At 42.2% G+C, this 24,917-nt stretch overlaps 2 protein-coding genes across 2 annotated transcripts; both read left to right on the top strand.

The window, feature by feature from the left end:
* The first annotated feature begins 1,860 nt into the window (after positions 1–1,860).
* Positions 1,861–6,841, top strand: LOC133897849 (uncharacterized). Its single transcript, XM_062338683.1, has 14 exons — positions 1,861–2,242; positions 2,514–2,573; positions 3,900–4,216; positions 4,323–4,396; positions 4,501–4,660; positions 4,781–4,805; positions 4,900–4,989; positions 5,099–5,270; positions 5,370–5,443; positions 5,575–5,644; positions 5,808–5,879; positions 5,967–6,103; positions 6,204–6,277; positions 6,411–6,841. The coding sequence occupies exons 3-14, from the start codon at positions 3,946–3,948 to the stop codon at positions 6,467–6,469; spliced, it is 1,278 nt and encodes a 425-aa protein (XP_062194667.1). The 5' UTR covers positions 1,861–2,242; positions 2,514–2,573; positions 3,900–3,945; the 3' UTR covers positions 6,470–6,841.
* A 13,994-nt stretch (positions 6,842–20,835) lies between these two features.
* Positions 20,836–22,752, top strand: LOC133897839 (UDP-glycosyltransferase 75C1-like). Its single transcript, XM_062338671.1, has one exon. The coding sequence runs from the start codon at positions 21,111–21,113 to the stop codon at positions 22,590–22,592; it is 1,482 nt and encodes a 493-aa protein (XP_062194655.1). The 5' UTR covers positions 20,836–21,110; the 3' UTR covers positions 22,593–22,752.
* Positions 22,753–24,917: the final 2,165 nt, after the last annotated feature.

Raw genomic sequence — 24,917 nt, 5'->3', positions numbered from 1 at the left:
TGAGTTGGGACAAAACGGGCCGTTTGCACTGTGCATTTAGCCCGTTTCTGTCTTTTTGTTTTTTTTGCCTTTTTTCCAATGTTACAATACTTAAGTACATATTTTTTTATGCAAATGTTTTTTTTTAAATTTTGTTTTTACTGATAGTCTTAGAATTGCCTCTAGTTTTTTATGGATTTTTTTCAAATCTGATTTGAATTTTTTGAATTCAAATTTGATAACCATTCGTATTTTAAAATCGGTTCGGAGCGATAAGGTCGGTTATAGCAAATTTTGAGCAGGAACCGTCGAATTTTGAAACCTTGGTGAGGCCTGAGCCTGCATATCAGCAGGCGTATAATATTCGTGTAGTAAGTTAGAGTATCCGCGTCAAGTGCAGGGATGAAAGGTGTTTCGACTGGGTTTTGGTAACGAGCTGGTGCGGACTCAGTAGCAACTGGGTGCGCGGCACTCATCAACTACCAAGAGAAAATGATTTACCTCCAAACAAACCATTTGAAAATGATGCCATACCAGGGAGGGTCTCGTTTACCAGTTTGGAATTATAAACTTGGTAGTAAACTTTTTGCAATGGACTTTTAAACAGAAATCTGAGTTTGAAAACGCTGATGCCTCATTTGGATTGTAGGATTTTTATAGGAATTTTGGAGAATTTCAATCCTTTAGAATTTTTCCTACAAGGCTTTTTTGGAACACAGGAATGGACTTGTCAAATTCTTATAAAAATGATATGGAATGGCTTGTTTCATAAGAATTTTGGAGGAATTGTAACATGAGGTCCAACCTCATGGAAAATTTACTTTATATCTATCTCTCATCTGACTTCTGTATTTTTCCTACGCTCTATCCAAATGGTTATTCATGCAATTTTTATGTGTTTTTCATTCTATAAGATTCAAGGTACTAGGGCATTTCAATTATATGTTTTTATATTCCCATTTTCAAAATCTTGGGTTCCAAAGAGACATGAAAGGATGACATTTACGTGTATCGGAACCCGATAAACTTTGTCCAATTTTTTTTCAAACCAGTAGGCAGTACTAGAAACAAATGATGACCCAATGGATACAAATATATGTCTTCAGTCTGGCTTGAGAACAGCAGACTAGCTCGATGGATGTAGACTCCTTTTTCCACTTATGAAGGTAAATCAATTTATCAGTGTCACAAAATCTGAACAACTAATTACAATCTTAACTATTCATGTGACTTCAGATTCAGTAAACTAAACATAAACTCAGCTCAGTCTGTCTAAACAAATACAACAAACTAAATACTCTTTTTTTTAACAAATATGATTCCATTCAATATCCTTTCGCTTAACTAGACTAGACGATACAACCCTACAAAATTTCATCTAGGAACAAAACACACTAAAGCCACGCCGCATCCAAAGATGGCAGTGGGGAAACTTCCTGCGGGAAATAGGCAACCATCCCTGTCCCTGCATACGGGGAATAATTTTTCCCCATCCCTATCCTAGCACGGGAAATTATACCTCATGGGGTCCCCATTCCTGCTACAATAATATTAAGGTTTAATACTAGTTAGACTCTGAAATGGATCGAACAACGGATATATAAACCTTAACTATATTTGATACATACATATTAACTCATATATAATATGAACAAGACCCCGAGAAAAATGAGAATAGAAGCCTGCTACCATTATGGCACCGCTAGACCAATAAAAAATGATTACTCTTCATTTACATCCTCATTCCTTAATAGGTGAAGTCACCACAGAAATCGGATCCTTTACATACCTGCCGCAGCAAAGGGCCGGGATTCGTTCACTCGACTCGAGGGGTGATACGGTAAAAGCAACCGGCGGCGCGCGATTTAAAGCCGTGCGCGCGTTTGTGGAGAGATCGAGAAAGAGAGAGCGGCACCACGCAGCGCGCGCGCGGGGGACGTCAATTGCGATACACAGCCACACGCGAGGGTGACGAGGCCACCACCGGCAGGGAGCGGTAGTCAAAACAAGCCGGCAGCCTGCCTGCCTGCCTGCCTGCCCGCTTGCGGCAGGGAAAAAACGGGGCACCGCCACCACTTCCTCCTCCTCATCGCCAGCTCGGCCGCACCCTCCGCGCGGTCTAGAATATAAACCGGCGCCGGTGATCTGAACGCCTTACGAACAGTGGCCGCCATGGGTGCCTGGCTCCAGGTAGCTTAGCTCGCCGGGAGGGCGACGACAGCAAGGCAAGAGCTAGCTTCTTCTCCGTCCGCTGCTTATGTAGGTGAGTTGCCTCCTTGCTCCTCCTCCTCCTCCTCTGCTGCTGCTCATGGCCATGGTCTTGATCAGTGTCGTTGGCCTGTTCGTCTTCCTGTGAGATTGTCTGCTGCGAGTTCTGGTGTCTGTTTCCTTGCCGGCTACATCGTTGTGTTGTACGCAAGTGCTACCATTTGGTTTTGCTTTTCGTGGTCAGGGGTACAAGCTACAGGGTACAGAGATGTGTTTCTTGCATGCTAATCTTTCTTGCTTCCATGTTTTTTTGTCTCGTCTATCAGCTGGCTGAAGCGGCGATCGATCGGATTCTGGACTGGGAAATGTGACGACCTGGCTCTAAGGTATGTCGATCAGTGCTCTTGTTCTTTCATAGGTTATATAATTTGTCTTGGTTAGAAGATCGGCTGGCTTTGTATTCCTTGTTCCTTTTTTCGACAAATAAAGTTGAATACATGCTCCAGAGAAAGAAAAGTAGTTCCATCTGTGTGATAAACTCTTTGTCAAACCAGACATATACTCTTTTTGTGATTATGTAGCGAAGCAGTGATGTATGAAGTTACTTCATTAGTAAAAAGCAAACAAAAATGAAAAGAATACCTAGAACGAAGATCGTCTATTACATACACAAAATTATCTAGTTTGAGTAGATTGTGACAGACTATGTGTAACCTAGCCGAAGTTTGCTACTAGCAACATGAAGAGTGCGAGGAAGAGAGTTCACTTGGCTGCACGAGACAAGCAAAGCATAATTCTTGAAAAGAATATACTGAATTGCTTTTCGAAAAGAAGGAATGTACTGAATTATGACCGGACTATCCCAACACGATACCAGTCCTCAAGGGATTCATCTTATCAGCCTTTGCTTTCTTCCCTTCCACAATCATGATCCAAATGCTTTGCCCTGCTGCTTTACTCTTTTTTCTGCAAACATCCAAAGCTCCACATGATAGTCACAGAAAACCATGTGCACGTATCATCTCCAGTAGTCCATGGAGCTTTCGTTGCCACCTCTTTAATCCTAATCTTTCTTTAAAGCCAAGAAGAGGTGTATATTTTTGTTAAATTACACACATATATACATGTTCTCTGGTCACATTGCTTTTCAAATGCCTTTCACATCTTTATCTATCCTCTATCCCTGTCAAGATAGTGAATTCAGAGTCCACAATTTGATAACTTTTGCAGTGCTTGCAAGGCTTTTGGGAAGAAACCTTTGACGCTTCTTTTCTTTAGCAGTTAAGCACGCGATAATCCTGATCATAACTACTGAGAGAAAAGGATGTTGGAATGGGAGAACATAACATTGTTTCGTGCAAATTACTAGCTTTAGTTTTTGGTACAACTGAAATAGTTATTTCTATTAGTTAGTTATGGGGAGCTACTATAAATCCGTAGTACAAATTTGGTCAGTGCGAGTCAAATCGGGAGCACTGTGTCGAAAAATGCGGTAGTCTTGCCCACAACGCAAGACAAGAACAGAGCACTCCTTTAGGATGCATCATGATGCTTTTGCACAAAGAAACACATCGTTTTCGATCGCGCGCGCCGAGGATGTCAGTCGAGCGAGACGTACGTAACGAACTACGAGCTATGCCGCATCACGATTTGCGTGTGAACCAATCTGTTTTTCTTCTTATATATATTTTTTTCTACGTGTGGGCGCGCAGGAAGCATCAACTGTGGTGTTCTTGAATTGGGACGAGGCTTAGCAGCATGGACCCCGAGGCCGGCACGGCGGGGTACGACGCCGACAGCGTGCCGCCGCCTGGGGAGAGGGACGGCAATCACCGGAGCAGCACGGCCGGGTCCGCCGACGAGCGGTGCGGTCGGTTCATGGAGGACTGGTGCTGCTCCTGCGCGCGGCTCTTCCTCGGGCCCAACCCGATGATGGCGCGCTATGTGTACGCGCTCATCTTCCTCGTCACCAACCTCCTCGCCTGGACCGTCCGCGACTACGGCCACTCCTTCCTCGCCGAGCTCCAACGTCCGTACCCATGCACGCACACTGACAAATTCATCGCATCACACGCTGGCACCGTTCAAACGCCGAGAAATTCTTCGCTTCTCTGATCATCGGCGTGCGTGTGCAGGGCTCAAGGTTTGCCAGGGCGCGCGGTACTGCCTCGGAGCGGAAGGAGTGCTGCGGATCAGCCTCGGCTGCTTTGTATCCTTGGAATCAAAATGTTTCGATTCTCGGAAGCTTGATTTCCAGTTCTTGGACGAGCACAGCAGAACATGTTGCCCTTGACCATGTTTGATTTTTCTCAGCTCTTCTTCTTTGTGATGTTCCTGTCCACCGTGAACACGAGGAAGGTGCACGACTGCCGGAACTCGTGGCACTCCGAGTGGTGGCCGGCCAAGATCGTCCTCTGGATGGGCTTCACGGCCATCCCCTTCTTCGCGCCGTCGCCGCTCGTCCAGCTCTACGGTCAGTCCCGGTCGGCAGACCTGCCCGTCTCCAGTCGATCACCTCGACGATCTTGTTTTCAGTTACAGCTCTCTCATGCTGTCTCTGACAGTGGTGTTCGTTTCTCTGAATTTTTTCCAGGGAAGGTCGCGCATTTCGGAGCAGGGTACATGCATTATTTTTTCAGACGTTTCTTGTTCTTCAGTGCAGCATCCAGATTCCAGAGAACATGTCCTAACTTGCATTGGAATCAAACACAGGGCGTTCCTTGTGATCCAGCTCGTCAGCGTGACCAGATTCATCGCGTGGCTCAACGACTGCTGCTTGTCAGAGATAAACCAGAAAAGATGGTAAGTTTGTCCTGTCAACCTGCTCATGCTGCTCTTGCTCAACTATTCAGGTCACTGCGATGCATGTCACCGTCCGATGCTGGGATCTAACGATTGAGCCTGCATGCAGCCACATGCAGATTCTTGTGGTCTCCATTGGCGCATACATCGGGTCTATCTTGGGGATCGTTCTGATGTACGTCTGGTACGCACCGAGCCCAACTTGCAAGCTCAACATTCTGTTCATCACCATCACCCTGGTGCTCGTCCAGTTCATGATCTTCGTCTCCATGAGCTCCAAGGTATATATACTCCTCTAAAAATGGCGTCTTCAACTGAGCTGTTGAATTATGGGCCAAGTTAGTATGGTAAAATTCGCATTTTCTCGTCCTCGAAATCAGGTCAAGGCAGGCTATTTGGCTCCAGGGCTGATGGGGGTGTACGTTGTGTTTCTGTGCTGGTCTGCGATCAGAAGGTGAGATGGTGACCCAAAATCTGAAATTCTGAGCTATTTGATTGCATATCAAAGTAGTAAATTTCAATTTTCGTAATACAATTTCTTTCCTTCTTATTGCATATGGTGTTTCTCACCCCCAAAATTAATAGTGAGCCGCACACGGAGATTTGCAACAAGAAAGCAGAAGTTGCAACAAGTGCAGATTGGGTCAACATCGCGGTAAAGTAGTTCTCTTTGTTGATTGTTCTTCCTTTAGTGATACGAATTGTAGTTCAGGGGAAATTAACCAAACTCAGGGGGGACATAGTAGACATCTAGCTTAATTGCCTAGTCCGATGAATCAATATCCATCTGAATCTGACAAGGGTAATGTCTTTGGCAGAGTTTTGTTATCGCGGTTATCGTCATCGTCGCGGCGACCTTCTCGACCGGAATCGATTCCAAATGCCTGCAGGTGTGCTCTCATTTCGACTGGATCGTTCATCATATATGGTCAGGGGTGTGCCGCTCAAACTGAAACGCCTGAAACGTACGTTTGCAGTTCAAGACGGCAGAAGCCGCGTCCGAGGAGGACGACATCCCCTACGGCTTCGGCTTCTTCCACTTTGTGTTCGCCATGGGCGCCATGTACTTCGCCATGATCTTCGTAGGCTGGAACGCGCATCAAACCATGGAGAAGTTCGTTCAGAAAAAGCAAACCCAGCATTCCCTCTGTTTCCAGTGAAAAAGAGAATTTTCACCTTGTTCATTTGATGACATTACGATCCTTCAACTTCAGGTGGACGATAGACGTCGGCTGGGCGAGTACGTGGGTGCGTGTTGGCAACGAATGGCTGGCGGCAATCGTGTACAGTAAGTGAACTGATCCCTGGATCCTACGCTGCCAGAACGTTTGGTGATCGCAGCACAAAGATTTCAGCAGTCGCTTTTCCTGCACTGCCACCACGCGCTATGTTTACTGACAGACGGATGCTTGCACTTGCAGTATGGATGATGATTGCTCCCGTCATCTGGAGGAGCAGGCAGGTGGGATCGTCAACGTAGACGCGGATGTTCCTCACTCGCATTGCATCAGAACTAGGAAGAAAAGAAAAGAGAAAGAAACGAAGTGCCTGATGCTATATGTATCAGTTCAGGTGACGCGTGGCGTTCCTCGAGATGAAGTAGCTGGTGGTCACCTGTCTCCTTTTGCTAAGCATGCAGAAGGTGAAGAGATGAGAGATCCTGATCAAGGTTCAGTGAAGCTGAGTTCAGTTCAGGGAGCTCATCGTTGTACAGACGACCGCCATTTTTTGCCTGTCGCCGCTGGTTTGCGGAGGCGGATGTTTGGACTTGATCTGATTCATGTCTTGGCAAGTTTGCATTCGCACTCGAATGAGATGCGTCGTTAAAGGGAAACAGCACGTTACATGAATACATGGTAGATCACAATTCACAAAGTCCATGAGTCCAGATCCGTTCCAGCTCGTACCTCAGCGCTGGCACTGAGAAACGAGAGAGGAGACGTCGAGGAGGGGCAGGGCAGGCAGCCTTGCCTCTGCATGCGGACGTCACGGTGCCCCGTAGGAATGGCAATAGCACCCAAGGTTCAGGTATCCATGGCTTCTGTATCTGATGGATCTACGTTGCTGCTCCTATCGCAATCGTTGGCGTCACACCCCATGGGTACAGTTCAGATTCTATTTTTTTTTTGGCATTTTAAGGTCGGAACAGATTAGATCTAACAAGTTTTAAATTAGATCTGATTTTGCTCTACCCGACCTTAACCCATTGGCATCCTTAGTGTCTGGCTTGTGAGTCGGATCGACGCTTTGCTCAGCTGGGCTGCCTGGGCATGCGTGCACGCACCTCGCGCGATCCTAATGCGATGGTGCGTACGTGCGCGCGACGACGGGCGCCTGGCGCCAACGGCGGATCAGCGGCATAACCGCGAGCAGAGAGGTGGGAAAGTTAAAAATGGCCATGTGTGGGTAAAACTGTGATCCAAGCGTGAGATTTCTGACCAAACAAATTGAAAAATGGGCTTGTACAAATTGAACGCCCAAGACGAAGCACTTGCCACCCTTGACCAGGAGAGATGAGCTAGCTTTTTAAAAAAAAGATGAAGGAAGTATAGTTTCTAGCTTCTATGCCAACAAGATGTTAAAATGTCAAGAATATACATAGTCATTTTATAAATGTGAATATATATTTCAAGCATGAGACTCAAACTTGGATGAACAGATTACACCATAAAAATTCTAACCAACTGAACTATACTTACTTCACAAGATATTTGCTTTTAGAGATTACAATTGGTTAATTTGGTCTCTTGTTGGTCTAGCTTCGGCTCATCATGTAGTTGTGTTATCTCCGGTGGTGGATCCACCATGCGGGTGGAGGGGACTCAAGCCCCTCTTCCCGTTTGAAGCATCTCGCCGTTTAATTCGAGTTTTGTTAATTAATGATAATATAAAATTTATAAATTAACATGTTTAATTGAGCTATATAAATGTTAGTTCTAAAGATGTTGTAAAGTTAGAAGAAGCATGTGTGGAAGATATACAAATGATTAGCTCAAAACAAAGGTGTAAAATATATGGTATTTTTTTTATTGGTCAATAGTGATTAGAGAAGAGAAATGATCGAATTAATAAGATAAATGACGTACTATTAAGAGGGATTGATGCTTATTTACTTGAGATATCAAAAGTGTCATAATTATTCAAACTTGCATTTCATCTAGAATGAGGTGGTGGACCGAAGAAAAACTGTCTTTTGTGTGTTTTGTGTCATGACGGTCTGACCGCTATATAAACAAGGTAGTTTCTTTCAGGTTCTAGGTGTGATGGTCTGACCGCTAGGCATGGCCAGTTTGATCTTGTATAAACAAGTTAGATTTCTAGAAGGACCTTAGTCCTGGTCTGACCGCTGAGCATGGCTGGTATGACGGCTAAGGAATAGAGAGTTTTAGTACTATGTTCCTGGCTCACGGTTTACGGTCTGACCGCCAGATGCGCATAGTTGTCAAATCTTAGACAACGACCATATTTCGAGTTGTGGGCTATAAACAGACCCCTTGCTGGTTCAAAGAGATAAGCAAGCACCTTATTTCTAAACTCTTGAGCACTTGCCTTTCTCCTCTCCCTCTTTTGGCTTAGTGGTTGCACATTTGAAAGTGTAAGAGAATATAGTGCATTGCATTGTAGCGGTTGAGCTTTATGACACTAGTGATCCTTCAAGCAAATATCGTCGACTTGTTACTATTGAATGCTGCCACCTTCTAGACAGCTTAGAGGTGGTTGTATCATTGAGTCATTCAAAGAAGTTTGTGAAGGAGCCACGATGGTAATTGTGAAAGGTTTTAAGCACACCTTGCCGGAACGGTAAAGTGCTACTCTAGTGAAATCGATGTGTTGAGTAGTTCATTATTCTATTCTGGCTTAAGATCAAGTTACTCAGTGTGAATCCTTTTTCGGTGTGAGAATTGCATACTTGATAGATAAGCGGTTAGAAACTTGAACTCACCTTAACGTGGATTATAGGTGATCGACAAATCACCGATATTATGGGATAAAATTCGGGTGGCATCTCTTGTTCTATTTATATTCATACAATTTACCTCATACAAATTATTTTCCTAGAATATAAAAAATTGTTGCATGTCATCCTAGGATTGCAAACCTTAAAATAGTTCTAAGTTGCTAAATATTTTTCTAGTGATCTCTAGTTATTTTCCGCAAGTTTTATTGATCACTAAGCAATTAATGTTAATTCACCTCTTTCTAATCGGTATACTTAGATTCTATAATTGGTATCAAAGCCTATGACTCTTTTTATAGCGAATATAACCATCCTGAAGTAGTATTGTGACTAGTGACGCTCATATCAATGTGGAGAAGCAACCATTCTTTGAGGGGTCAAACTATACCTATTAAAATGCTAAAATGACGGTCTATCTTACGACTATGAGCGGTAAGCTATGGGATATACTGGATAAAGATTTTGCAATTCTTGATCGTACTAATCTTACAAATGAAGATAGGGATAATGCTTTTACAAATGCTCAAGATAGGAATGTTCTTTATGGTGCTTTAGATCTTAATGTGTTTAATCATAATAGTAAATTTGAGATCGCTAATGAAATTTTTTAGCAAAGGCTAAAAGAAATTCATGAAGAGACAACCATGATTAAGGATGTAAAACTTTTTATTTACAAACGGTAACTTGAGAAATTTACTATGTTGCCAAACGAAAGCATTGCCGAAATGTTCAATCGTTTAAACAACATAATAAATAAGATCAAGGGGTTTTTTATGGATGTAACCGATGTTGATTTCTCTCATGAATTTCTTAGAGCTTTGCCTAACAAATATGACACTATTGTGACTGTGCTTGTGAGATATAATTTGAATGATACAACTCCAATGCAAATGTTAAATAAAATTCTCACTCATGACATTTTCAAGAATTCATAAGAAGACCTTCATGATGATGCTACTGATGCCAAGAAAAAAATATTGCATTCAAGGTTCAAGCATCAAGAGACAAAGATGATCATGAAGAGAGTGATGATGAAAAATAACTCTCTTTGTGAGAAGATTCAAGGAATTAATGAAGAAGATAAGATATCAAAGTAGATATAGCAAAAAGGGATAATCTTTCAAAGGGGTTCGCTTCGAAAAAAGGAGGTGTTTTGAATATGATGAAAAAGGACACGTTGCCACACATTGCAAAACTAAGGAAGAAGAAAAATATACCAAGAAGAAGAAGGAGAGTGATGTCAATAAGGTATTCAAGAAATACTAGAAAAAGAATAAATATGATCAAGCATGTTGTGTTGAGTGGGATTTGAATGCAAGCTTAAGCTCTGACTCCAATGATGAAAAGCCATCTCAAAAGGATCTTATCGGTGTAGCCGTTAAGGAGGCACCTTCACTCTTCTCCAAACCTTTTTATCTCATGGTAAAATGTGACTCTAAGGTATTATGTGATGACGATGAATATTCATATAGTGATCTAGTTGAGCTAATAAATAGTTTTGATGATTTTATGAGCAAAGAAAGAACAACATTTAATGAATTGAAGAGAAAACACGGTTCTCTACAAGAATCCTACGAGAAGCTAAAGACGTCTCATGATGGTCTAAAAGAAACTCATGAGATGATTAAGGAACTCATGACTCTCTTATTGTTCATGAAATCAACAAAACTAAATTAGATATGAGTATATCTTGCAATATTCTAGATGATATGTTTACTTTATCTCTTATAATTGCATCTACCTTGCATAATAATTTGCTTACTTTGCCTAAAACTATTTCTTGTAATGATATTTTGATTATTGATGAAAGTAACAAGTTAAAAGAAAAAGCTGAAAAACTAATCACTGATCTAGCAAGATGCTATGTTAGAGAGTCTAAAATTAGACAAGTCTTAGATAGTTAAAGGTTTTCCACCAAGAAGGAATGTCTTGGGTATATTCTCAAGAAGGGTAAGAAAACTTTCATCCATCATAAAACTACTTTTGTGAAGGGTAGTTGTTATTGTATAAAATGCAAGAAAATCGGACATATTGAAAAAAATTGCAAAAACATTAAGGATAAATCATATGCATCTTTTGATTCATGCTCTATTCTTAAAAGATGTTCAAATTATAGTGTTAAAGCTAGATTTATTAGCACTTCTATAATTGGTGATAAAAATAATGTCATTTGGGTGCCTAAAGATTTGATAACTAACATCCAAGGACCAAAACAAGTTTAGGTACCTAAAAGAGCCTAACTTTGTTTTATAGGTAAACTACAAGTCCGGTAAGAGATATTAGGTGCTAGATAGTGGATGGATTCAACACATGACCGAAAATCAAATGATGTTCATATCTATAAGCAATGATGGATTGGAATATGACAAACAACTTTTGAAGATAATACAAAAGGAAATATAAAAGGACTAGATAAAATTGTTGTCTCAAATGATTTGACTATTTCAAATGTCTTGCTAGTTGAATCTCTAAATTTAAATTTATTACTCGTTGCTCAATTATGTGATATTGATCTTTCATGCATTTTCTCTCCAAATGATGTGATAATATCTAGTTTGAAGGATAATAGTGTAGTTTTTAAAGGCTTTAGACATGATAATATTTATATAGTTGATTTGTCTTCTAATGATGCAATCCTAAGCACACGTTTGTTTACAAAGTCATTGAAATATTGGCTTTGGTATAGAAAGCTTGGTCATAATTGGTATAAATTTGTTAAAGCATGATCTAGCAGTATGATTGAATGATGTGAAATTTGAGAAGAACAACCTATGTAGTGCTTGTCAAGCCGGAAAGCAAGTAGGAAATTCACATCCGTACAAAAGCTCCATGTCAACATTAAGACCATTGAAATTATTACATATGGATCTATTTGGCTCAACGACATATATGTATTTGAGGTAATAGTTATTGTCTTGTCATTGTTGACGATTTCTCTAGATATACTTAGGTATTCTTTCTACATGATAAAACTATTGTATTTAACACTTTTAAAAGTTTTGCTAAGAGAGCTGAAAATGAATTTGAGTTCAAAGTCAAGAAAGTGAGAAGTGACAATAGCTTCGAATTCAAGAACACAAAGGTTGAGATTTTTTTGAAGAAAAGGGAATCAAATATGAATTCTTAGCTAAATACACTCTAAAGCAAAATGGAGTAGTTGAAAAGAAGAATCGGACTCTAATTGATATAGCAAAATCAATACTTTTGGAATATAATATTTTGGACAACTTTTTGGCCGAAGCTATTAATAGGTTATATTGTCACCGTTTGTTGAAGAAAACACCTCATGAGCTCTTTATTGGAAGAAAATCCAACAACTCATATTTTTGGGTATTTGGTTGCAAATGCTGCATTCGAAAGAAAGGTACTTGTTTATCAAAATTCTAAAAAAAAATATGATAAAAGTTTTTACTTGATTATTCTTCTCATAGTAAAGATTATTGTGTCTACAACTAAAATTCGGATATGTTTGAATAGACGTATGATGTTAAATTTGATAAAAACTAATGACTCTTAAGAAGAAAAAAATTTAGATGATATAGGTAATGAAGGTTTGAGAAGATCTATAAAAAATGTCAATATGTGGCATTAAGCCAAAAGATGAAAGTGAACAAGAAGATGATCCCTCTACCTTAATTTGGGATATTCCATCTACTTCCACTACAAATGATCAAGTTTAAGTTCATGATGTGGAAGATGAGGAAGATCAATCACAACGAGCTACCACTTCATCAACTACATCACAAGAGCCGGTAGTTCATCCAAAAGTTCACCATGTCATTGCCAATGATTACCCCGTTGATTAAATTGTTAGTGGCATTAGTAAGGGTATTTAAACTCGTTCTCGTGTTGCTTCATTTTATGAACATTATTCTTTTGTATATTCTATTGAGCCTAGCCGTATAGAAGAAATACTAGATGATTCAGATTGGGTGAATGCAATGCATGAAGAGTTAAACAACTTCACCCGCAACGATGTATGGGAACTAGTAGAAATACTAACTCCAAAAGATTACAATGTGATTGACATAAAATAAAATAGATCTTTTTAAATAAGCAAGATGAAGAAGGAATTGTTGTAAGAAACAAAGCAAGATTGATTTTACAAGGATACACTCAAGTCGAATGTTTCGATTTTAGTGAAACTTTCGCTCCCATAGAAAAGCTTGAGGCTATTAGCATCTTACTTGCATTTGCTTCATCTCATAATATTAAGTTATATCAAATGTATGTGAAAAATATTTTTTAAATGGTAAAATTTGTGAACTCGTGTTTGATGAACAACCAATCGATTTTGAAGATCTTAAAAAGGCTAATCATATGTATAAACTATCTAAAACTCTATGTAGTATTAAACAAGCCCTACGTGCGTGGTATAAGGAACTTAGAGATTTTCTTGTTTCAAAAGGCTTCAAAGTTGGAAAAGTCGATATTACTTTGTTCATTAAATCTATTGCAAATAATTTCTTTGTATGTCAAATTTATATTGATGACATCATTTTTTGGTTCTACTAACTAAGATTTTTGTGAGAATTTGGAGAAATGATGTCTAGGGAATTTAAAATGTCTATGATTGGAAAATTAAGTTTCTTTCTTGGACCTCAAATCAAGCAAATTAACGAAGGAATATTTATTAGCCAAACCAAATATGCAAATGATTTATTAAATAAGTTTGCCATGTAGGATAAAAAGCCTATCAAGACTCATATAGCGACAAATAGTCATCTTGATCTTGATGAGGGAGGTAAACCGCCAAATTCAAAACTTTATAGATCTATAATATGTAGTTTGTTTTACCTTATCACATCTAGACCGGTAGATTTAAAGCATATTGATATTCGCCATCACCTTTAGGTTTCAAGCATCACCTAAAGAATAAAATTTAATAGCCGTTAAGTGTATTTTAAGATATTTGAAATACTCTCATAGTATATGGATTTGGTATCCACAAGGTGCTAAGTTTGAAGTGATCAGATATTGGAATTCCAATTATGCGAGTTGTAAAGTAGATAGAAAAAGCACATCAGAAAGTTGCCAGTTTCTAAGAAGATTTCTAGTTTCATGATCATCCATAAAAATAAAACTCCGTAGCTCTATCACCGCCGAAGCAGAATATGTTTTCGCGGGTAGCTATTATGCTCACTTGCTATAGACGAGACAAACTTTGTTAGACTATGAAGTTAAATTCAAAATTGTGTATCCTTTGTGTAATAATGAAGTGCCATGAAAATAGCTACACATCTGGTCCAACACTTTAAAACCAACCATATTGATATTCACCATCATTTTCTTAGAGATCATGTGAGCAAATGTGACATCCTTGTAGATAATGTGAGGGCCGAAGATCAATTGACAGATATCTTTGCCCAATCTCTTGTGAGACAAAGAATATGAGATATAGACGTTTCAGGGTGAATCCTAGGATTCTTCATAGAGGGCAGGGAAATCAGAGTGTTCCTGCAGCTCAAGGAGATTAGCATGAGGAACCTCTTCTTTCTTAGGCACTGCCAGCTTCAGAGCTTGTTCCACCTTAGTGGGCACCTCCAAATAGATTCTTTGATCCCTACATAGCATCTATCTAGTAGGGTTTTCAACAAAACTTGGACTTTTTTCAGGCAAGCTTTCAACAGAACTACTATCAGCCTATGATGACAGAGTTCTAGTCTACTCGACAGGCCATCTCTCTTGCTCGAGAAGACTTTGCTACTCCTAGTGAACAAAACCAAGAGTTAAATGACATATTTCACAACTTATCTCTTGAACAGTAGAGCTTTTAGAGTCAGTTCACCAGCTTCACCGATCCTTTTTACAACATCTATTCTAGGTCTTCTCCATCTCCGTCTTAGGATGACTAGACCTTTTAGTATTTGATGCCAACGGAGGAGAAGATGGAAGAAGTGAAGCGCAAGAAGGAGCTACTTTTCTTTTTTCAGCTATCTACCTTGTTTAGCTTTTGTGGGGATGAGACTCTCTATTGTTCTATCGTATCTCATAAACCTTTCTCACATCTATTTTTCTTATGGTTGCATGTGAACTGTGTGTGATCTTATTATTTTATGTTGATTAAGAATCTTAAGTATTGTAATATGATGAACTATGTCAAATTGTTTATCTTTTTGTTCAACTCTATTTCTGTATTCTAATATTGTTGTTGGATATCTTGAGGAAATTGTTTTTAGTGATGGTAATCTCATCGAAATATCTCTTTCCTCGGATCCAAAAATACAAGTTAAACTCTGCCAAAATTTTATTCAAATATTTGACTTGTGTCATATTGTTTTCTCTCTAATATTATGGGCACATGTGTAGAGGGAGCTTACATCACCTTGAGTTTTGATAGCAATTATCTCTATTTAATTTTGTTGTCTCTAATTATTTGCTATTGAAACTCATCTTCAAGTAGCTCAAAACTAAAATCACATCACTTCTTAGTATTATTGTCATCAATTACCAAAAAGAGAGAGATTAAAGCATCTAGGCTTAAAAGATTAGTCTCAAAGATGTTGTGAAGCTAGAAAAAGCATGTGTAGAAGATATACAAATAGCTATCTCAAAGCAAATGTGTAAAATGTAGGGTATTTTCTTTTGCCAATTAATGGTGATTAGAGAAGAGAAATAACTAAATTGATATGATAAGTGACGTACTATTAAGAGGGGTTGATGTTCGTTTACTTGAGATATCAAAAGTGTCATAATTGTTCAAACTTGTATTTCATCTAGAATGAGGTGGCAGTCGAAGAAAAACTGACCGTTGTATAGACAAGGTAGTTTCTTTCAGGTTCAAGGTGTTAGTCTAACCACCGAGCTTGGCTGATCTAACAGCTATAGAAACAAGTTAGATTTCTAGAAGGACCTCAGACCCGGTCTGACCGCGGTGTGTTCCAGTTTGATCGTCAAGGAACAGAGAGGTTCGGACTCTCTACTCTGTCTGGCAGTCTGACCAACGGGCATGGCCGATCTGACCGCTAGGGAACAATGGGTTTTGGTAGTCTATTCTAGGCTCGCGGTCTGATCGAGACAAGTGGTGGTCTGACCACTAGAGTGATGTCAGAGTCATTATTACACCTTTTATAGCCATTGTATTGGCTATGGTCTAACTGCTAGGTGAATTACGGTCTGACCACCAAATGCACAGAGTTGTCAAATCTTGGGCAATGGCCGCATTTATAGTTATGAGCTATAAATAGACTCATTGCTGGTACAAATTGGTAAGCAAGCATCTAATTTTTGAACTCTTGTGCACTTTCCTTCCCCCTCTCCTTCTCTTGGCTTAGGGGTTGCATATTTGAGAATGTGAGAGCATCTAGTGTATTACATTATAGTGGTTGAGCTTTGCGGCACTAGTGATCATTCAAGCAAGCATCGTCGATTTGTTACTCTTGAAGATTGTCTCCTTCTAGATGGCTTGGAGGTGGTTGCATCGTTGAGTCGTTCCAAGAAGTTTGTGAAGGAGTCACGGTGGTAATTGTGAAAGGCTTAGAGCACGTCTTATCGGAGCGTTAAAGTGTTAGTCTAGTGAAATCAAGGTATTGAATAGTTTATTGTTCTATTCTAGTTTAAGATCAAGTTATTCGGTGTAAGTCTTTTCTCTGTGTGAGAATTGCATATTTGATACAGAAGCAGTTAGAAGCTTAACTCACCTCAATGTGGATTACGTGTGATCGGTAAATCATCGATATACAAGATAAAATTCGGATGTCATCTCTTGTGTTACTTATATTCATGCAATTTACCTTATGTAATTTATTTTTAAAATATAAATTGTTGCATATCATCTTATGATTGTAAAATTTGACATAGTTCTAGTGATCTTTAGTTATTTGTCATAAGTTTTATTAATCACTAAATAATTAATTTTAAAACTGTTTATTCATTTCGTTCTAATTGGTATTTAGATTTAATCGCTAAGAGAAGAAGGAAGAAGAGTAGGGATAGCCTCCATACTTGCGGTCTTGGACGCGCCACGGATTATCAAATCTAAAAGGACAGACAAATACAGGGCACCTGAAATAATAGTTGTCTACCTGTTGAGTTTTTCAAGCTTCCAGCACTATTTGGACCTTTGGAGTATGTTAAGAGGAGCCCAACTGGACCGACGCTGACAAACAGTACCCGTCGATGGAGATTCCGCCACGATTCTTGTGGAACGATACGAGACGATCAGTGGAAGCTTCAAGTTCTAGAAGCGTCGCATCTGCTGCTTTCGATGCTGGTTGAAGGCTTCTAGAAGTGTAAGAAAGAACCCGACTTGCTCAGTAGTTTAATCCCGCTTCCATGCCTCAATCATGCAGAACATGATTGAAGGAAATCAATAAAGATGTCAGAAACTGGAACAAGAGCGCCAAGCCATCTATAACTTAGGCTCTTATAAAAATAACAAATTATGATATATTTAAACGATATATATCATACATCTTATACGATTAAATAATTTATAATTAAAGTTGGACACTAGTCTCCTCTTATCTCAATTATCTAGAAACTTTCAACTAATTTAAAAACATAGACGCTATCAATATTAAATAGTATTAATACATCATTATTTTTCCCCATATATAGAGATGCATGTCCAACCTTCTATTTTTTAATTATTTTTCTATAATTTTTTAATTTTTATTATAATATTATTGATTTATATATACAGAACACATACTTGTTGTTGCTAGTAATAATACTACGCATCTTGAGCAACAAATTCCAGATCAGATACTGCCCTGCATAGTACACAAGTCATGTGACCAGTGTGGCCTTACTCGACGCCACAGCGCAGCCATTGGAGATCAGATCAGATCTGTCTGATCAGACCAGATCGTCTTACTGCCCGGTCTGCACTTGCCGTTCATGCTTACCTGTCTAGATCAAAATTTAAACTGTTGGCCGCTCGATGTATCAGCCGGTGGGTTGATGATCGATCGATCTCGTAGGACCAAACATGATTTGGTTCGGGGTAATCGGTGAGAGATAATAGGAGTTTAGAGACAAAGGGTTTGAAAATCTCTTGTTTGTTTTGCGGGAACGAGAGTTTATGGATGAATTCTCGCCAATATCTTATTGAGAGAGGAGTGATAATTAAATGAGGGATACATATTCAATAAAAAATAATTACACCTTCACCATTAATTAGAATTTATGTTTTAACCCTACTCTTAAACCCACTAACTAAAAGGTGGAAAAAATTCGTTCTTAAACTTTTTTTCTCTTAACTACGATCACAAGCCAAGTAAACTAGCCTGCACGTAGCGTGACGGTCTCTTGCGATCCAAAACGTCAAGCTTCGGACCGGTGGTTCCCAATTTGAGCACGATCGGCGGCGCTTACGTCGCCGGGCGGCTGGGCGTGCGGCCGGCACGGCACGTCCGCCGGCCGCGCGCGGAGCAGCCCCCGGAGACGCAAGCCGTAGGTGCCGACGCCGAACTCCACGTCGCCGCGCCCGCGCGTGGCAGTGAACCGAACACGGACAGGCTCAGGTCGGCCAACCCTGCAGTGCACGTGTGCATTCTCTGTCTGTTCGTCATCGCGCACGTCACCGGCGACCTGCCTGCCCGAACCAACCATGCAGATGCAGCTAACCCGGCCGGCCTCGTGTGGGTTACTGGATTGCGATTGTAACCCCGCATGTCACGTCTTCCGTATCCAGCTCATGCGTATATGGGGGGTTCGGGTTGGGTAGTCGGGTGTCCATCGCCGTCGTGCCTTGTTCTTGCTCGGCAGCGGGTTGTATTCTGCGCCCACGCCTTCTAGAACCTGGCCGTTACTGACGGAGAGGACGACAGAGGAGTCAGCTCTGTCGGTTTCAGCAGGGTGAAAAAATAGTTTTTAGATGCTAAATTGTGAAAATTGGATTGTGAAAAGTTGAAAGATCAAAAGTTAATGACTGTTTGGCTATTTGGATTGTGAGAGAGTTAGATAACAGCTTATGTTTTGTAATGTCTCTAATGCTCTTAGCTTTTGTAGTAAATATTTATCCAGTTTATTCCTTTGTATCTATTTTAGAAATACGAATTTGCAGAATAAAATAGTAAATAAAACATAATTCATATTGTATTATTTTTTAACCATCAAGTAGTAACTAATACATCAATCATACAAATTATGCTCACCGATGATCAACAACAGAAACAGTGACCTCACCCGCAACAGCCCCTGTTCGGCTCCGGCGGCGGCTGCTAACTTCTACTCTTCTAGTGCTAGCGCATGCCAAATGCAATTAACTATGTGTCTTCCTCTCCCGCAAATTGCAACACATCTTCCTCATACCCTCGCTACATCCGTGTCACCAGAAGACACACACCCGGTGACTACGACACTGAAAATCTTGACGTCCGGTAGGCAGCCGACGTGCTCCATGCACTCCACCATCATGCCTGCGCCTGCCAGGTCACCCTTGTTGCACAGCGCACCGACATCCCCATCGGCATCCATCTGCTTCACCATTGCCTCGTACGCCTTGGCCGCCATCCCCTCCCGCAGGAGCGCATTGAGGACAACATGATGGTCCGACCAGGACAGCGTGATGGTCCGACCTGCTCGGTGAGACGCCCCACTGTCGCATGTCATCCAAGAACATCAGCGTGTCTTGAGGGAGGTCGCACTGGAATAGGGAGGCGAGGATCGCGCGACAGTGGTGCTCTTCGGGGTCGAGGAGGAGGGCGGGCATGCAGTGCAGGATGTCTGCGATGGCGGAGGGACAGTGGGCGTGGCAGAGCGCGGAGGTGAGGATGTGGAAGGTGGCGGCATCGGGGGAGGCATGGGGTGCGGCACGAAGGAGGATGGACGGGGCGACACGGAAGAACACCGGGAGGAGGAGGAGGAGCAGAGGGTGGTACAAAGGGAGAGGGATCGGTATAGGTGATTTATTGGCAATTACAGGTAGTTTTCACCAACTTTGATGTCCATATTTGTTTGCCCATCCCTATAGCGAACATGCTTTTAAGGAGATTGTAACGAAACATCTTTAAAGTATGTATATGATTTTAATTATTAATAACAACATAGTTAATAAGACTAACATGTTTATCAAGTATATATTTTAGTAGGTCTCATAGATGTAATACATAAAGAAGTCAAATAGCCGGAATAAAGTTTGATTAAATTAGAGAAGCTACAGGAGAAAAGCCCTCACCGTATAGTCCGGTGTAAAAGAAAGTGTACACACCGGAGCTAATCTGTAGAAAAGAGCAAAACAGATGAAGCCACCAGATAGTATGGTGTTGATGAAAAATATACACATCGGAGTATTCTCAAAAAAAGTTTATAAGTTGTGCACTGACTAGATAGTCCGATGATAAATTACTCAGGTCTTTTTGAAGCAAATAACTTTGTACAAATCATCCCGAAGGCTCAGTAAGAAACTAACCAGTTTCTACCGGGACAAAATTCAGAAAAATCAACAAATAACTCACCGGACGAGGGCTACTATTTTCGGATGTAATATATTTACGAAACATAGCAATAGTAGTGCAATACTATACTGTTACGCAGGACAATACTAAACATAAAAAGTAAATTGTGATTAGAATTTAGATTGAGCGCCCCAGCAACACAGTAAACAGACTCGCAAAGGCAAAACACAAACACTAAGCTCTCTGCAGGTCAGCTACGACGCTACGCTACAGACTCGAGCGCCACAGGACAATCGACGACTAAGCCTAATATGTGTCAGATGTCGAATTTAATTTCGTATATCTATTTTTTTTGGGTAAATTGTATATTTAAATCAAGTCAAATTCCGAGACTCGTGTAATGTGCTGTGTGCTGGTAACACCGCTAGGAAACATGTGGTCAGCTCCAGTCGTTTGGAGTTGCAGCAAATGGATATCTTGCTGGCATTTTGCTCCAGGCAGGCACCACACAAACACTTGTAGCCTGTAGCCGCTGTAGACCTGCGCTGTGCACCCGCCACCGAGCAAGCAAGGCCAACGGCCAGCCTTATCTACTGACCGCACCGCCCTGCGGCCGTTCCGGCGCGGCTACCCTCACCGCTTGCGTCATCGCGTCTTCTCCCTCCGTATAAATACGCGGCAAGCCACGCCCGCTCTGCCTCCACGACCACATCGTTGTTCACCAGCTCACTAGCTCGCCTGCCACCGTCATCAGCCTCACTACCTTCCAGAAACAGCTTGTCCTGAGCCTTGGGCTGTTGCGCGATTTGCATAGGCGAACAATGCCGGCCATGGAGGAGATCTCGGCGGCGGCGCCCGAGCCGCACTTCTTGGTGGCCACGTACCCGGCGCAGGGCCACATCAACCCGGCGCGCCACCTCGCACGCCGCCTGCTGCGCGCCACGGGGGCGCGGGTCACCGTCTCCACGGCCGTGTCCGCGTACCGCAAGATGTTCCCCGGCGCGGTGGCCGACGAGGAGGCGGGGGAGGGCCACCAGGACGCCGGGGGCGTGTGGTACGTGCCATACTCCGACGGCTACGACGCGGGGTTCGACAGCGCCGTCCACGACCACACGCACTACATGTCCCAGATCAAGGTCGTGGGCTCCCGCACGCTGGCGGGCGTCCTCGACCGCCTCCGCGACGCGGGGCGCCCCGTCACGCGCGTCGTCTACACGCTGCTGCTGTCGTGGGTGGCCGACGTCGCCCGCGACCACGGCGTGCCCGCCGCGCTCTACTGGATCCAGCCGGCCACCGTGCTCGCCGCCTACGTGCACTTCTTCCGCGGCACCGACGGCGTTGACAAGGCCATTGCCGCGGCGGGGGGTGACCCCTGGGCTACCGTCCGCGTGCCGGGGCTCCCACCCCTCCGCATCCGCGACCTGCCGTCGTTCATCACCATCACCTCCGAGAATGACCCCTACGCCTTCGTGGTCACCGCGTTTCGCGACCTCGTCGACGCGCTCGGCCGTGAGGACAGGCCCACCGTGCTCGCCAACACGTTTGACGCCATGGAGCCTGGGGCGGTGGCGTCGCTGAGGGAGCACGGCCTCGACGTGGTCCCCGTCGGCCCCGTGCTCTCCTTTCTCAACGACGCTACGGCTGCCGGCGCCAAGAACGGCACCGCGCCGCCGTCCGACAACGACCTGTTCAAGCAGGACGGCAAGGGCTACCTCGAGTGGCTGGACGCGCAGGAGGCCGGCTCGGTTGTGTACATCTCGTTCGGGAGCCTGTCGGTGATGAGCAAGCGGCAGATCGAGGAGGTTGCGCGCGGCATGGCTGAGAGCGGCCGGCCGTTCCTGTGGGTGCTGCGTAAGGACAACCGCAGCATCGAAGACGGCGGCGATAACGACGCCACCGCACTCGGCGGCGAGCGCGGCATGGTGGTGGAGTGGTGCGACCAGGTGAGGGTGCTGTCGCACCCTGCTGTGGGGTGCTTCGTGACGCACTGTGGGTGGAACTCGACGCTGGAGAGCGTGGCGTGCGGCGTGCCCGTCGTGGGCGTGCCGCAGTGGACGGACCAAGGCACCAACGCGTGGCTGGTGGAACGGCTCGGCACGGGGGTCAGGGTCGCGGTGAGCGACAAGGACGGCGTGCTGGAGGCCGATGAGCTACGGAGGTGCCTCGACTTCGCCACGTCCGAGATGGTGCGCGCCAAGGCCGCGATGTGGAGGGAGACGGCGCGCGCCGCCGCGGCGGAAGGCGGCTCGTCGGAGAGGAACCTCAGGGCGTTCGTCGCGCAGCAGGTGGCCGCCGGCAATTAGCTGGTTTGCGACGTCGCATGCATTGCTCTCCGCAAAAAACAGCTGCCAAGTAGAATGGAGTCCACAAGGACGTAGTATTGTATTAACGCTGCTGCCAATCTTGATTCGATTTGATTAAACGCCGCTCTGGTAACTATTTGGGAAAGAAAGATCAAATTAATATCGGTGTGTTCTTGATGGATTATCCGATCGAGACGGTACAATGAGCATTGGTGCTGCCGTTCGATCGGATTGGCTATTTTGAGAATTGAAATGCTGTTGCAAACCTCCAATCCGTCGTAGGCATCCTTGCACATTTTCATTTGAAGTTGATGTAAAATTATTGTAGATTTTCTAGAATTTTGCCTTTTTTCTGGATACGGTTCTAGAATTTTACTCGAGCTCTCCGTTAGCCTAACACTGATGTTAAGAATGAGTAAAAAATTAATTACAGCTTTACAATGGTCATGAAAAATATAGGGATAATTTTTTATTTGCTATTGCAAATTTCTTTAACCATCGCAAATCAGCTAATTCCGTGTATGCCACTAAATGCCATTCGTGCAAATCTTACCCTTACATGCCATTATTGACGTGTAGCGGAGTGTAAAAATACTTGTCTACCCCAGCCTTGTTTCTCCTCTTTGATTTGGTTTGATCCATTTCACATAAAAAATAAAAATTTGAAGCATCTCCATGGCAGCGGTGTGATTTGGATTGACGGCAGCGGCTTCCTCGGGTGTTAGCCTGGATCAGGAATAGAGAGGGGAGGGAGATGAAGGAGCAAGCCGAGGCGTGGCCGACGTAGGACCTATGCAGGATCTGCATCTTTCAAGGTCTCCCCTTCTGCAATCTCCCCCAAACACTATCCCTTCATGATCTGCACACACTACCACACGCGGTCAAATGGAGTGGGTAACATAGCTGAGGGATAGAGGAAGAAGACAAGGGCATAATGGGCATAATGGCAATGACAAATAAGAGTTAGGTTTGCGCAAGTAGTATGCACAGGATTAGCCGATGTGCGATGATAGATCCGGATCAGAGCAACTAGCACATCAACTTATGCGATTGCATAGGCTAAAAATTTAGTTTACAGTTAAATTATAGATATTTATGTTAATAATGATTATATGCTAAGATACATCAGCTATTTATATTTAAATATTGAAATGTAAAATATAAATGTAATTTTTGTTCATAATATTAGAATCATGTTTATTATTTGTGAATAGATCTAATTTATAATTTTCATTTTATGTGTTATGCAAATTGATTTTTATTTGTTTCTTGATTTTTTAAAATTATTATTATTTTTAATCTCGCCATCGTATCTCATATTATTATGTTTGGAAATACATTATAAATTCTTTGATATTATTTTTATGTGATAATCCGTAATATGTTTGCGTTCTGTTATTTTAATTTTGTAATGTTTGATTACACGCATATTTAATTGGCATATTTTAATTGATTTGGAAAAGTGTGTTGATTGCTAACGTAACTAAGTTGAAGTTTGCTAACATAAACTTGTTGGACAAAGGGTATCTAAAAAAAGGAAGAAAAGGTAAGTGAAGAAGTAGTGTTGTGGTTGAACTCTATGATTTATTTTTTAATCTTCTATATTGTTTCATCTGATTGTTGATCTATGGTTATAGTTAGTCAATCAATCAATTTGACGGTTGGATGCTTTGCTGTTTTATGAAAAATTCTAGGATTTTTTTAGGATTAGCGTGAAGGCACCAAAAAGAGCCTTTAATTAGTGAATATAAGATTTGCAATGGCAAATAAAAAATTCCGTGCACAAGTGTATGCACGGGATTAGCCTATGTGTGATGGCAGATCCGGATTAGAGCAATTTGCAATGGCAAATAAAAAATTGTCCTGAGATTATAACCCAGCTGATGTTTCGAGTTAAGACTAGGGACTAGCAATGATTGATTTTTCAAAAATGGAGCCCGGGAGTGAAAGCCTTATTTGATATGCACATTTTGTTGTCAACTAAAGCAGCTGTGAATGGTACTTGATAAGTACATCTTGGACTCTTGGTCACTCGAGAGTCGGGACGATTTCCTAACGTGCCGTCATTTTCTTGTTTTGGTTTTGGTGGCCAGGACTGAAGGCTCGCCGAATGAGATACATTTTCGCAGATTGCTCTGGCCCAGATATCTGAGGCTTATCGCTAAACATAAGCTGTTCTATATTCTAGCTACTCATCCCTGATCTGTGGTGCTCGTTACTTCCGTTTGGGGAATATTCAAGTGGCAAGTAAAGGATAAGAAACCACCACAAATTACTCACTGTTGATGTACTAGTATTATGATGTCGTCTTATAGGTGTTAGCCT

Source organism: Phragmites australis, chromosome 2, assembly GCF_958298935.1.
Source record: "Phragmites australis chromosome 2, lpPhrAust1.1, whole genome shotgun sequence".
Lineage (NCBI taxonomy): Eukaryota > Viridiplantae > Streptophyta > Magnoliopsida > Poales > Poaceae > Phragmites > Phragmites australis.
The sequence above is the reverse complement of the archived record's forward strand: the minus strand, read 5'-3'. Positions and strand labels throughout refer to the sequence as shown.